Genomic DNA, 15029 nt, shown 5'->3' on the forward strand with positions numbered 1-15029 from the left:
CAAGTTGAGTCCAACCCAACTTTCTGAGTTATTAGTAAGCAAGGGAAAGTTGTCAAGAATGTACTATTCTTTACACACAATATGAAAGAGAAAGAAAACAATAATTATTTCTAAATATAGAATTGTAGGAATGTGTAGGACTGGAAGAGCCCTTGAGAAGTCACCAAGACCAACCCACTGCTCTGAGGCATAATCAAGTAAACCTAGATCATTGCTGATAGGTGTTTGTGTAACCTGTTTTTAAAACTTCTGATGGTGTGGATTTAAAGCTTCCAGCTGGAAGTCTATTCCAGAACTTAATTACCTGTGTAGTTGGAAAGCTTTTGATAGTAGCTAAACTAAGGGCTTGTCTTCACTTCTGGGAACATTTTCTAGCATTCGATTTAGCGAGTCTAGTAAGGATCAATGATGGGGCCCTCATCAAGCCAGAAACTCCTCAGAGTTGCCAAGTTTCTCCCGCCAACCTCCCACTCAGGGGCTGCTCCAGAAAATCAATGCAAGGTTCATTGGCTCGAGCTATGCAATTCTCTTAGCTAGAGTTGCGATTCTTGCATCAATTTTTCTCCACCATTGCAGACTTGTCCTTAATCTCCCTTTCTGCACATTTAGCCCATTGTTCCTTGGCTTATCCTCAGTGGACACCGAAAACAACTGATGAGTCATTTATAACATCCCTTAACGTATTTGAAGATTTTTATTGAGTCCCTCTTCAGTCTTTTCTCAAGATTAAACTTGCTCAGTTTTTTTTAACATTTCCTCATAGGTCAGGTTTTCTAAACTTTTATCATTTTTGTTGCTCTCTTCTGGATGCTCTTAAATTTGTCCACATTAAAGAGTGGCGTCCTGGACTAGCCACAGTATTCCAGCTGAAGCCAGTACTGATTGCCACAAATGCTGGGTAGAGCAGAACAATTACCTTCCATGTTGTGTGTACAACACTTTTTTATATATCTCAAATGGTACTGACCTTTTTTTGCAACTGCATTATGTTGTTGACTCATACTGAATTTGTGATCTGCTGTTAACACTCGGATCCTTTTCAATAACACTATTCCTCCTTGCCAGTTGTTATCGGGGATTTGGCTGGAATGGATGAACAGAGAAAGCAGGGAGACATTGGGGAGAGGTGGGGTCCAGGCAGAGCAGGGCTGGAGTGTGAGCATAGCCACAAGCCGGGGAGCTTGCCCTCCCCAAGCAACATAGTCACCCACTACCCATGACAGTAACATGGATTGTTGCTGTTTTAGGACATGGGTCTTGGAAAGTCTTTGCTTTTCCAAACTACTGCAGGGAGACAAAAAGGAAAGTAATGAAAGCAAGGTCATGTTGGATTTATCTTCCCCTCCCCTCCTTTACCTTACATTGGATCCAAAAGAAAGGTGGAAGGGAATTTACTAGGCTTGTGATCTCCACCAGATCCTTTCATAGAGCTAAAGGAGGTAGTATAGTCTGGATGCCTCCGCAGACCTAGAGGAGGCAAAGTTAACTCCCTTCACAGAACTAAGGAAGCACTGAAATCAGTGTGATGTGGATTGCCACCTTTACTTTTCATCCTTAGCAGAAAGGAGATGATAAAGCAATGGCCATGAACTGCAGCAATGCACAGGGCCAGAAGAAGGGAAAAAGATCAGTATTAGACAGGGTGGCTAGTTGCCCACATCCTCTGAGCTCAGGAGGCAGCAGAAGTACTGGAGTGGGATTGAAGGCACATGGTGACTGTCTTACTTGAACTGCTTTGTATAGGAACCTTAAAAGTAACAACATAACTAGAAGCCTGGGTGGGACTATTGATAGAATATGTGCATAGTATAGAGCTTACAACTCCTGGGCATGCACATTAATGCTTCTTGCTAGGCTTTGCGTGCTCTCCTGTTTGAGTTGCATGCAGCAGTAGAGGGTGAAAGAAATGACCATAGAAAAACATGACAGAAAGAGAAAATGTGGCAGGAGTGCTTAATTAAGTATACTTTTCAAGAATGCTCAAGTTTGTGAAATTGACACTTCAAAGTCTGGTCTGTTTAATGTTGTACAGGATATGCTACAAACTGCCAGCCAGTATCGCCAGTCTAGAGCCTCTTTATATAAAACAGGAGAGCTTCCAGAAAGAGAACCTGAATATATTCCATGGACAGGTGAGAATAGTGAAAATGTTAGACAAATTAATATCTGTTTTAAAATATTCGTAGATTCTATTCACGTGTTTCAGAACATTAGAAATCAGAGGATACTGTCATTGCCTTTACTCAAACTATGAATGTTAAACTGGACTACTACTGCTGCTATGTAGATCTATATGAACAGTAGAACCTAATGGTTAAGTTTTTGATGAATGGTTGATTTCTCCATTACTGATGATATTCCTTTAAACTTGTTACTCTGGATATTGAGAATCTGGTAACAAAACAAAGTGCCAAAAGTTGAGAGGCAGAACTAATTTTTGTTTTTATTGTGTCCTGATTCTAGCTGACATGAAAAAATCAAGAATTTTAACATTAAACCGAAACTTAAAATATAATCTCACTCTGTTTTAAAATAGAAAGATAGAGTTTGAGGCCCACTATCAAGAGTAAAAAACTGACATTTGCTCACTTTGCTTTTTGTGTTTTTCTCTCTTTAATGCCTATAATTGTGCTCCCTTCATACTATCATATAAAGTCACAAGCTAATTATAGAATCTAATTTTTAAAATGTTTACTGTTTTTTATCTTTCCAAGCATCTAGTGGTCCAGCTGGCATACGAACAGCAATAATACGTCAGCATGGAATTATTCTGAAGGTTGTTTATCCTCAAGTGGACAGTAACCTCCGTAGCATTGTGGCTGAACAGTTGGTGGCGCTGCTTGATGGCTTTCTAGATGGCTTTGTTTCTCAGCTCAAATCTGTGGACCGACCTACTGATCAAGATAGATACAATAATTTAGAAATGGAATATGTTCAGAAAAGATCGGAACTTTTGTCACCCCTTCGTAAGTGCTGATCTCTTTTCCTTAGTGTAAGGGTTAACAATTCATCTAGGAAACTGCATGGAATGTTTGGATCCAAGCAAATATAAAAAGTTTTTTAAAACAGTTCCACATCAAGAGTAAAATGGTATTTATTTAAATACATGTACACGCACAGTTCTGTGGAGTGTATTAGTTCTTTGTGCTATTTAATGGGGAATATAGCTATAAAAATAAATTGAAGAAAATGGAATTTTTATCTATTCTAAATCAAATCTATATAGCAGACAAAACTGTTTCTTGAATTGTAAATTTAGAGTATTTTTACCAATTACTTATTGCAGAGTCTGATGCCAGGAACTTGATATGACTTGACAGTGTTGAATGAAAATAGCTTTAAATATATTTCTAAGTAGGTCTGTTTTGTTGCTCCTTAGCTATAGATCCTGTCTGTTTGAATATTTATCAGGTGGTACATTCATCTAACATAAATATTAATTGTATAATGTTGATTATATATTATTTTAATAATCATAGCTTAACTTGTCATTGATGTAGCCAAAATATTTTGGGTTAAATAATGTAATCTTGGTAATAATGCTCAATTATAGTAGGTAGCACAAAGGAAGCATAATATTTGGTAAGTTTATGAACCTGATGTTTTTTGTGGTTTAAAATGAATTAAATTAAGGGAGGAGTTGAATATTAAACCCATCATCTTTTAAGATTATCATTAGGGAACTCATGGAAAATTGTGTTCTGAAAAATTGCATGATAATCTTTCTGTACTAACATATATACTGTGTGTTCTGATAGTGTGTAAATATATATCAATTTTGTAACAATGTATTCTGTGTAAAGCTTTAATTTCCTTAGTAGAACACTGATGGCCCTTGAATCTCATTTCTCTTGACTTTTAGATCAAAATTGAAATGACTAATAACAACGTATTGTGTATATAAATCTAGTAATCCTTATATTCTATACATTAACAAAAATGTCTGATCTTGTTACTTTAGCACTTGAGATACCTGATTCGAACTGTAAATATTTATGAAAGCAAAGAATTTCAAAGGTGCTAATAGGAGTGGTATGCTTCCTTTCAGAGGTGGCTGGGTGCCTAACAGGACTGTATGGCTCTGAAAATATCCCTGAATTATTGTGCTACTTACTGTATAATACATTTATGCATGTTTACATAAGCACATACTTCAGTTGTGGTTTGAAAGCACAAATGAATGCATACTTGATATACACATTTTTTATGTTTTAGGAGTTTTGAATTATTTTTATTATTGTGATCTAAGACAGCATGCATCCTCTTGCAGACAAAGGCAAGTGAGTTTCATTGACTTGTTTCTCTTTTGGGTTCCCTAGTTTCTCTAGGACAATACCAGCTGACAGCTGCTTTAGCAGAGAAGTATTGTGACTTTGATATCTTGGTACAAATGTGCGAGCAGACTGATAATCAGACCAGACTGCAACGTTACATGACGCAGTTTGCAGATCAGGTAATGTTTTACCTCACTCACTTAGACATTGTTCTGCAGTAAGATGGGATATAAATCATTGCCATCAAAACACTGATGGTAATTTTAGGCTTTCAAAGCCCATTAGTAGACTTTGATATCTTAGGTCATTTTTATATTTAAAAAGTTCTTTTCCTATCTTTTGATTCTCCATACTAAGTGACACAAAATTAAAATGAATCTTGCTGAATAAAAAGCTTGTATCTAGAAATGGGATTTTACCTTGTTTAGTGGGTGGTATCCCTCTTCTGATATTCTGTTAGCTTCAGAATATGAATTTAAACAGGAGACTCAGCGGTCAGTTTAGTTACTACAAGTTGCATCTCCCTTAACCAGGACTCTCTGGTCCAGCAACATCTGTAGTCTGGAAGGACCACGGATGTTCTTGGACAGGAGAGCCCTGGAGCAGGATGACCAGCAGCTGGAAGCCCAGAGAACTGGTGGTAGTGGGGCCAGAGCTATGGCAACCCAATCAACTGTGGGACCAGTGCAGCCTGGCAGGCCTCTACAGCTCACCAGGTGCTCCATTTCGCCCAGCTGTGGGACCAGGGCTGAGCATTGCTTGGGTGGCATGGGGCCGGGGCAGGGCTGTGGCCACTGCAGTCTGAGCGGCAGTGGAGCTGGAGCCACCTGCCACCCAGAATTGGGGCTAGGGCTGCAGCAGCCCAGCCACAGCGGGGCCAGAGCAGGGCAGCCCAGCCAGGGCTGGAGTGGGACCAGGGTTGGGAACTGTCAGCAGGCAGCCTGTTTGGGAAGGAATGAGCCGGTGGCAGGTAGGGGCTGAGGGCTAAAAGACTCATGGCAGGGGACCTCCCCTGGTCCGGCAGATTCCTTCCTTTGGAACCGGTCAGGTCCCGAAGGTGCTGGACCAGGGAGGTCCAACCTGTACTAACAATTATCTATTTTTCTCTATCTTCTTTAGTTATTTTCTTCTGAGTCATTTTGTCAATAAAGTAATTTTTTTTAATTGTTTGACTCGCCTCTACTACATAACATATATTCAGTCCGAATCTATTTCTAAGTCTTGCAAGTACATGCGCAAGGTAAAATTACTTGTTGCATTTTGTAGTCTACTGTATTTGAAAGTGGGCATGAGACTTCCACAATCATTCATCTAATTTAAAGCTTTGTAGAAAAGTGATCCTTTAAGATGATTTTATATAACACCGGATCCTTTTGTTTTCAGTATAACTTTTGTGTTAAAAATAATTTGGTCAAAATATAGTAAGACTCTGTGTTGTAATCATAAGCAATGTGTACACAATTTGTTGAAATTTGAGAATTAATATAGCAATTGTGAATGCATTTTATGGACAGTGATTCTGCATGTGAGAATAATTCAAACTAAATTTCATACTAAGGCTGTTCCTGTTGTGATAGACTATGAGCAACTTAATTTTTTAAAAATATGTAGAGAATGGTGTAGATCCTCTTCAATAGACATTTACATATTTTATCAAAACACTAGCTTTCCCCTGGCTTTTTATTAAACTTTCCCCTCTGGTTTGGTTGAATAGGTAAATCCATGTTCTAACCACCTGTGTGTGCTCTGTATAGTATTTGTGTTGAAACTAAATTGGAGACTTAAAAACTCACGTGTTCATTCTCTGTAATCTTTAGAATTTTTCAGATTTCCTGTTTCGTTGGTACTTAGAAAAAGGAAAGCGAGGAAAGCTGTTATCTCAGCCTATTGCTCAGCATGGACAGCTGGCCAGTTTCTTGCAAGCTCATGAGCATCTCAGCTGGTTACATGAAATCAATAGTCAAGATTTGGAAAAGGTAGGCTTCCTTTTTATAAAATTAACTGAAATATTTGTCGTAAAATTAACAATTTGGTAAATACACATACAAGTACAAGGGTGTTCTAGTCACAACTAGGGATGTAAAATCCCCTTTAGTTAACTGGTTAAACATTATGTTTAACTGATTACACAGGTGTGGATGGGGGGAGGAGGCCGCAGCGGCCCCTTCCTCTGCCATGGGTAGGGGCTGCTCCAGCCTGGCTAGAGCAGCCTCTGTCTCCCATGAGCCCAGCCTGGGTGAACTGCAGATGGGAGCTGGTCCTGGGCCATTAGTTAACCATAAACAGTAAGTATCACCCGGTAAGGGCAAAACCAGGGAAACGCTAAACTGACATTCTTGATATTTCCAAAGAAGGTAATTTGTTTTAAAAAAAGATTTGTCTTTGTAGTGCATTAACCAGTTAAAATCTTTATTCAAGCCTAAGTTGATAGTGTTGTCAACTGTTATTTCCTACAGAGGTAATTTCCCTGTATTTGCTTCCCCACATCAAATGCTGTGAATGGGACACATCCACCTTGACTTAATTAGATTCATTAATGCTGGTCCTACAATTGACAAGTAACTTCCTTCGCTGTTATATATACCCCTGACTCTGTAATTTCCACTCCCATTTCATCTGATGAAGTGGGTTTTACCCACGAAAGCTCATAACCCGTTAGTCTGTAAGATTCCACAGGACTGTTCACTGTTTTTACACTTAGGCTACATCTACACTACATGTTTTTGCAGCAGAAAATATGCTAATGAGGAGCTCATTAGCATAAATTGTGACATCATTCGCATATTATCTGCTGTTCCTTTTTGCACAAGGGGTTTTTGCGTAAAAAGAAGCAGTGTAGCCGGAGAGGCATAAGGATCTTGCACAAAACGGGGTTTTTTTACAAAACAGAAGCGGCTACACTGGTTCTTTTTGCGCAAAAACCCCTTGTGCAAAAAGAAATGGCAGCAAATATGCTAATGATGTCACAACTTATGCTATAAGTGACCCTGGTATACATCCATTCCACACTAAATTCATTGATACTTATAGGAACTGATCTGTTATAAGACCTCCTATTCCCTGCTCTTAAGTTGTGCAACCTTTCCCCCCAATTGGAAATCAGTCGCGGGGAAAAAAATTCCTGCTTTAAGTTGTTTCTCTATAAGTACAAGTTTTTTTGAAATGTATATTGTACTTATAGCAAGGACGGCCTGTACCTTCAGTGTTGCTTCTAATCTCCTTCTTAACTTTAGGCTCACAAAACGCTGCAGGCTTTGGCAAATGTGGAGACCAGATATTTTGCGAAGAAGAAAACTCTTCTTGGCTTGTGTAAATTAGCTGCATTGTCATCTGACTTTTCAGAGGACCTACTGCAAGAAAAAATAGAAGGTAAGAAATAAAAGCAAAGCAAAGAGGTTACCAAAATAATGGATTTCTTTAATCAGAATCTTTTAAAAGTCTTACACATAGTAAAGTTAAAACCTTAGTATTGGGGCTTTGGAAATTTTCACCATCAGTGTTGTCTAGTGTCACTGGACAATTTGGACCCTAGTTGTAAGGTATACAATTACTTTTTAAAAAAGCACTATCAGCTGCTCTGATAAATAGGTTCATGAAATTACTGCAATTCACTTTTTTAAAAGAATCACACTGATCTTTTCTTGGAGCCTGTTGTTTATATGTATGTTGTATGGTGTTGACTGTCTGGAACTGAGGTTACATGATGCTACATGCCCTCATGTAGTTGCAAGAAAAACCCTTGGCAGCTTTGAAAGCCTTCCTGTTTTTCTTTTACTAGATTTTAAATGTGAAGGTTTTAGCATATGTATTGTTAATTTGGATTGTCAATGGTTTTAAAATATGCACTTACATTGTTTTGGTACGGATGTGGTTTCATAATGCTTTAATTCAAAATGTATTAAGGATGAAAGCACCTGTCCCTCTTAAAGTGGCTAAACGGGTCCTGCAACCCTGCCTCAGTTTTCAAAATGTAACATACTCTTCCTGTGACGGTATCTATTGCTACATTATCATCACCAGTTTGTGGAAAGGCTCATAAAAGGTTCTTCAAGAATAGAACCCTTACAGCTTCTGCTGTAATATTTCCCACCAGGGGAGCATTAACATACACATCTTGCAATTGCTAATACAACAGTATTTTTTGTTCATTTGTTTTAGTGACTGTATATAGCTATACTTGAATCATCCCTGTTAGTATCTGTGTTTTTAATCTTACTTAGATGACAGTTCACTGCATATCAACACTATTTTCATCTTAACTTTCATTTTTAATTAAAATACTTGTATTGGGAATGTATAGTGCTCTTCATTTAGTTTTTGTAGGGAATTGAACAATAATCTGTATACCCAAAGTGAAATGGTACTGAAAAGGGACATTAATGAACTAAGCAGAAATTTTGAAACTGTGCACTTCAGCTTTTAATATGTTTAATCTCTTACCTAAACTTTTTAAATAAAATAAACTGACAATCAAATTTTGAAGCCAAAAAAGTAAATTTTGCAAATTGTAAAAGCAGCCACTCTGGAAATACATGACCATGCTGAAGGACCACCTTTGAAATGTAGGGAGGAGAGCCTTAAACAAGTGAAAAAGAACAGTCTTGTGATTTGAGTCAGGAACTCAGGAGATATGGGTTCAGTTGTTGGTTCTGCCAGAGACTGTGTGACTGTGAGCTAGTCGCATAATCTCTCTGTGTAGCATATGAATAATATGTCCTTTTTCCCAGCTTTTGTCTTGCTTGTATAGACTATACCCCCTTCAGAAAAGAATTTATCTCTGTACAGTGCCTAGGACATCAGGGCCCTAGTCTCAGTTAGGAAGTCTGTGTGCTTCTGTAACACAAGTAATGTTTGAAAACTCTAAATAAACTATGCTCTTTAATACAAATATTTTTGCAAACCCGAATAGTTTTGTGATTTGTCATGACTTTTTGTTTGGCATGTTTAATGATCACAGTATAAATAATCATGTGAAATATTCTTCCAATCTAATGCAAGCAATAGCAGAACAGGAGCGTTTTCTTTTGCATCAGGAGACCTTGCCTGAACAACTGCTGGCAGATAAACAGTTGAACCTCAGCGTCATGCCTGTATTGACTGCACCTCAGCTTATTGATGTATGTACCTCATTTTCTTAACTAAAGTTTACCTTTGTGATGCTATTTTGCACAAAATTGGTGAGAAGATCACAATTTAATTGCCTTTTTGTTATTTAAAGGATGCTTTTTCACTCCTCAATTGTAAAATATGAATTGGTTATTTATATTTAAGCCTCCAGTACTGCTTTATGTTTAAAAGAAAAACTTCAAGATATTGCTTCCAGTTCTTGCTTTGGCCACTGTCGGAAGACAGCATACTGGGCTAGATGGACCCTTTAGTCTGATCCAGTATAACTGTTCTTATGTACAAATTGCCTTACCAGCTTCCATGCCCTCTTGGTAGCATGCTCTCTTTTCACCAGCTTCTTTTGTACCACCCACTGATGTGTGCAGAAAATAGAGGAATGCATGATGACTGCATGTTGCTACAGTCACCATCGAAAGAAACCAGAACCTATTACTAGTGTCATTTCTGGTATTCATTACACTCTAGATCGGCAACCTAGGCTTAGTTAGTAGACCACATGTGGCCCTTCTTTATCTCAGTGGGCTTTCAAGATTGTCATAACTAAGACAGTCTCCCAGGGTAGGATAGTTTTGCTAACTATGCTTGCATACCTAGAATTTGCAGGGTGTGTCAATTGAACCAAAGTAGTACTTTCATTGAATGCAGAGGGAGCTCGTGGCTCTCACGGTCAGTGTTGTGTGCGGTCAGCATGCACCTCACTTCACATGCCCTTACTTTAAGTGTGTGTCACTTTAGTAATATCAGTAAGACACAAACTACATGAATGGAAACAAGTGGAGTCAGGGCACCAGTACACAAAATGTCTCATGAGCCACACACAGAAGTGTTGTACAGCCTCTACAAAAGAAGCAGCAAATTGCACATTCTGTCATTACTGTACTCCTGTCTTTTTGGACCTGCCCTATTAGTCAGCAGGTTCTGAGCCTCCTACCCACACCTTAAACTAGGCTAATTTGGGGGCAGAGGGAGAGGAGGACTGTGATGGGTTTCCCTCTGGAACTTGGGTACCACTGTGCCCTCTGATCCACCAGCCTTGTTTACCTATCACACCATATGATTGTGACAAGTTGCAAAGCCCTCCAGCCTGCACTTTCACCCAAATGTAGTTACACACAGGCTCTCTAACCACTAGTTTAGGACTCCCTAGCAGTACCATCTTACACTGGTCAAATCTGTCCAATATATGGATTAAATGCCCAGTCTGCCTCTCTCTCAGTGTGAGGTGGACATACTTGTAACCAAGCAGAGATTTTCCCCAAGCATTCTAATAAAAGATTTAAAGGTTTAGATTAAAATATAAAGTAAGTTTATTAACTACAAAAGATAGATTTTTAAATGCTTACAAGTGATAGCAAATTAAAGCAGAAAAACCACATACTAATCTTAATATTAGATTGGCAATGAAATAGTAGATTCTCACCTTAATTGATGGTACTGGCAGACTCCTATATTTTTAAGGCCTTAATTGCACTTGCTTTTCAGCTTGGAATTCCCAGGTGTTTCATATACAGGCTAGAAATCCCTTTAACCTGGGTCCAACACTTCCCCCAGTTCAGTGTTTGTTCCAGGAGTCATCTCATGTGGGAGAGAAGAAACTCAGAAGATATCAGTCTCTACCTTTTTATAGCTTTTGCATATGGTGGTAACCCTTTGTTTCAAAGCTTGGATCCAGACCAGTTTGTGGGAAAATACTGACATTTCAAGGTGGAGTCCAGCATCTTGTGGGCTGGTCACATGTCCTTGTAGAGTCATAGCAGGTATTACCTACAGATTTCCTGTAGCATTCTTAGGAAGTATCACCAAGTGGACGTAGGCTTCTCCCAGAGCCTATTAATTTTCCTTAATGGACCATTATCCAGAATAGGCCCTTTCCAACCCACCATCCAGACTGAAAGCATCTTGCGTAGTGTTACCGAGGTGTAACAACATCTGAAGTAAAGATACATAAATAATACATGCATACAAATAGGATAATCATATTTGTAAATCATAGCCTTTTAATGACACTTTACACAGCCCATCTTGTACAAAATCATAATTATGTTATAATCATATAATATCAGTATTAAGAATATGGGGTGCAGTGTCACAAGGGGATATATTTATTTTCAAGCAGCTGAGACAGCTGACTGCATCCATTTTTCCTCTAATTTCCTGCTGCCATAAGATCAGTGTCTTTAGTCTCTGCTTATAATCAGAGAGTGAAAACCAGGGGCTGGGAACAAAATATTATATTAGTCTTAATCTTACATTTCAATTTAAAATCCCGATTCAGCATATGAAACCTCTGTATTAAAGGGTCAGTTGGCAAAATATGTGTCTGAAGTTTTAAATGTAAAAGGCTGATTTTGAATTTTGATAAGAAGCATGTCCTCAGGAGATGAAAGATAATACATGCATTTTTATATTCCTGTGAGCTTAATTACCAAAATTTTCTGCAAGCTCATTTTATTTGTGGCACTAAGCTCTGGCTACAGAGGGCTAGGGATGTTGCAGCCTTAAACGGCATTTAAATTTGAAACCTATACTATACCAGCCTTATAGACAATATAGTCTTTCCACAGACTATTGTCATGTGGGTGGAATGCTTGTCTAAAACCTTGACTATATTCCTTACCATAAAAATACTTGCAGCCGAATCAATACATATTTCAATGAAAAGGTCACATAAGTGGAAAATACATGATGGTCTTCCCACAGACTTCTTCACGATATCAATTTACATCAGTTTGCAAGCTAAAAATAATTCTGTACTTAATCTTTCATACCATAGCTATACATATGTGATGAGAACAGAAGAGCTAATGAGTATGACTTCAAGAAGGCACTGGACCTACTGGAATATATTGATGAGGTAGGAAAACTTGTTGGAAGAAATCAGAATCAGAGGAGGTATATTTTAACTTCTCTGAGCTGGTATTATTACTTGAGGAATACATACTGGTCTTTGGCGTCCACCAATGAAAGACCATTTCTCGTTTTTTTAATCTTTGGAGATTTAATGTTAAATGTGGTGTAAGTCAAAGTAACTGTGGTTTAGATAGTAAGTGAAGTAACACTTAACATAGTAAATTTCAACATGATAGACCCTCTGTGTTACATTGAGAACCTTGTCAGTCTACAGTTGTCACCAGACAAGAAAAGGGAGAGGTAGGGATCCATTCAGTTTTAGGATAACAGTACTTACTTGTCCACTGTTTTCAGTTTATCTGTGTGTACCAGTAAGTAATCCAAAATGAATCCGCCATGCCTCCTCAAATGATATGCCATTTCAGAGCAGGGTTTATTTTAAAATTATCTAGGAAGGATTGCTATAGAAGTGCCAAAAAGCATTTCTGGGCTTCTTGGTATGGGGAGAATCATCTCTGATGTTCCCAGCTCTTTCTACTCTGAAGGGCTTCAAGTTTGGATGTACTCTATGATAATACTTTGTGTCACAATAAGGTCATTGTGTTGCCAAGTAATAACTTTGCTGGTCACATGATTATTTAATTTGAAATTAAGACCTTGAATTATGGTCTTTTCTTTCTTAAAGTTTCTTTCTGTAGTACTTAAGTACAGTAAACTTCCAATAATCTGGCACCTTTAGGACCCAGGGGGTGCCAGATTATCAGATATGCCGGACTATCAGAAGGGGGGATATGAGGAGTCTGGAGTGGGGTGGGAGGGTATGCCACCGCAGACCCATCATAGCCCCCCTTTACGATAGTCTGGCTCTGCCCCAGGCGTCCCTGATTCAGTTGCTGCTGGTCAGTTTCAGCAGCAGCTGAATCGGGGATGCCTGCAATAGAGCAGCTGGGGTCCTGCCGGGTTGTTCCCACAGCGCCGTCCTTTGGAGCTGCTCTGCCCCGGGCTTCCTGGAATCAGCCGCTGATCAGTTTCAGCAGCGGCTGACTTGGGAACCCCTGGGGCAGAGCAGCTGGGGTCCTGCCGGGTTGGTACCGCAGCGCCAAGGGGCGGCGCTACGAGACCAACCCCGCAGCACTCCAGCTGCTCTGCCCCAGGCGTCCCCAAGAGCAGCTGGGGTGCTGCCGGGTTGGTCCCGCAGCCCCAAGGGGCAGCGCTACGAGACCAACCCGGCAGCACCCCAGCTGCTCTGCTCCCGGCTTCCCCATTCAGCTGCTGATCAGTTTCAGCAGCAGCTGAATGGGGGAAGCCTGTCCGGCTGCCCCAGCACTTCCGGGTTCCTGATGGTGCCGGACCATCAGGAGTCCCGGAGCATTGGATGCCGGATTAATGGAGTTTTACTGTAATTCTGATTTGTGCTTTGTGTGAAAAGTTATGTAGAAAACATTTGCTTTTATTTTGTGTAGTTGTTACATATATTTGCACATTATTGCATGTAACAAAGGGAAGAGAAGAATGTTAATGTTTGGGACAGTGTATTGTATTGATAGACCCAGATTTAGTTTTCCTCCACTCTAACAAAAAAGTTGGTTCACACACCTATCCTGATTTGGCTGCTATATAAAAACTAAGTGTAAATACTATTACTTTGGGAGAGAATAGCATTAAAGGGATTACTGAACTTTGTTGCTTCTCTTCTTTCACTTGTCATTTTGCCTTTTTCCAGGTTCCCTCCATCCTTTGTGAAAATAAGAATTAAAACGATCTTTTATTTAAATTAGAGACGCTTAGGTATCTAAGTAAGAATACACACTACAAATGGAAAAGCATAAGTTCAACTAAAATTTCTGAGTGGACATAGTCAGCCTAACTTAGAATTTCATTTTTATCATTGTTGGACAAGCATGATTGACAAGAGGAACTGCAGAAGTTGAGGCTAGACATAGGTTGCCTAATTATTCTTGTTAGCGTGTGACTGGGACAGCTAACTGACATAAAGTTGATAGCACAAGGACTTAGCTCACATTCTTGCTTCCAGAATTCCCTTAGCCTAGATTTCTCAGTTTCTCCTATGAGGGGTATTTAAAATAGCTGAGATGCCCAAGAAGGCTAAGGGGGAAACAAATGTTCCTTTGTGATTACAGCATCATCCTCTGAGCAGAAAGGTCTAATGCCAAGCCTCTTACTGTCTCTGCTAGAGGTCTGTCTGCACTGGGGTAAACATGTATTTTAAAGACATACCAGCTAACCCATTTAAAAATCCTAATGTGGATAGGGTAAACTGTATTTTAACATACGATAGTTATCTGGTCCTGGTATACACCTAGCTAGTGTGTGTTGGTCATACTAAGGTTTCAAACATATTAGCTAACTTAGATTTTAAAAGACACATAAATATGTATAGAAAGCATGGGGTTGGAAAAATGTATAGCCTCAGCTGTAAGATGGAGAGAAGCAGCCTTCAATGGTTGAAGTCTGAGCCACACCATTCCATGGTGTCCTAAAACGGGATTTGCATTCAGAGATAAGGTGGATTGATTTTTAAATCTAGGCAATTTAAATCACCCCCCAAAAATCATTGATTTTAAATCAAGTTACCAAAAAAGTTAAGACTTCCTGTGCTTAATTTTGGTGCAAACCTCATTGAACTCATTGGCACTTCTGTTTTTTGAGAAAATAAGTATTGAATGGGGTTACCTTGGTATGCTGATGTAAAATTTCAGCAGTTACACGTTTACACGCAGGAGGGGGCTCCTTCCCCTCTGCAGATGCCTCTGATAC

General features: G+C 39.2%; 1 protein-coding gene across 2 annotated transcripts in view; it reads left to right on the forward strand.

Annotated features, from left to right (window-relative positions):
- The window catches only part of NUP133 (nucleoporin 133), a 55839-nt gene that overhangs the window by 32546 nt on the left and 8264 nt on the right, over positions 1–15029 (forward strand). Inside the window, exons 17-23 of one of the 2 annotated variants that reach the window (XM_075924725.1) lie at positions 2033–2132; positions 2715–2966; positions 4320–4453; positions 6092–6250; positions 7508–7643; positions 9279–9391; positions 12175–12255. In XM_075924725.1, coding sequence (XP_075780840.1) covers positions 2033–2132; positions 2715–2966; positions 4320–4453; positions 6092–6250; positions 7508–7643; positions 9279–9391; positions 12175–12255 — 975 coding nt within the window. Of the gene's footprint in view, positions 1–2032; positions 2133–2714; positions 2967–4319; positions 4454–6091; positions 6251–7507; positions 7644–9272; positions 9392–12174; positions 12256–15029 lie in introns of both variants that reach the window. The other variant, XM_075924724.1, reaches the window with a different exon arrangement.

The sequence above is a fragment of the Pelodiscus sinensis genome, chromosome 3 (genome assembly GCF_049634645.1).
Source record: "Pelodiscus sinensis isolate JC-2024 chromosome 3, ASM4963464v1, whole genome shotgun sequence".
Lineage (NCBI taxonomy): Eukaryota > Metazoa > Chordata > Testudines > Trionychidae > Pelodiscus > Pelodiscus sinensis.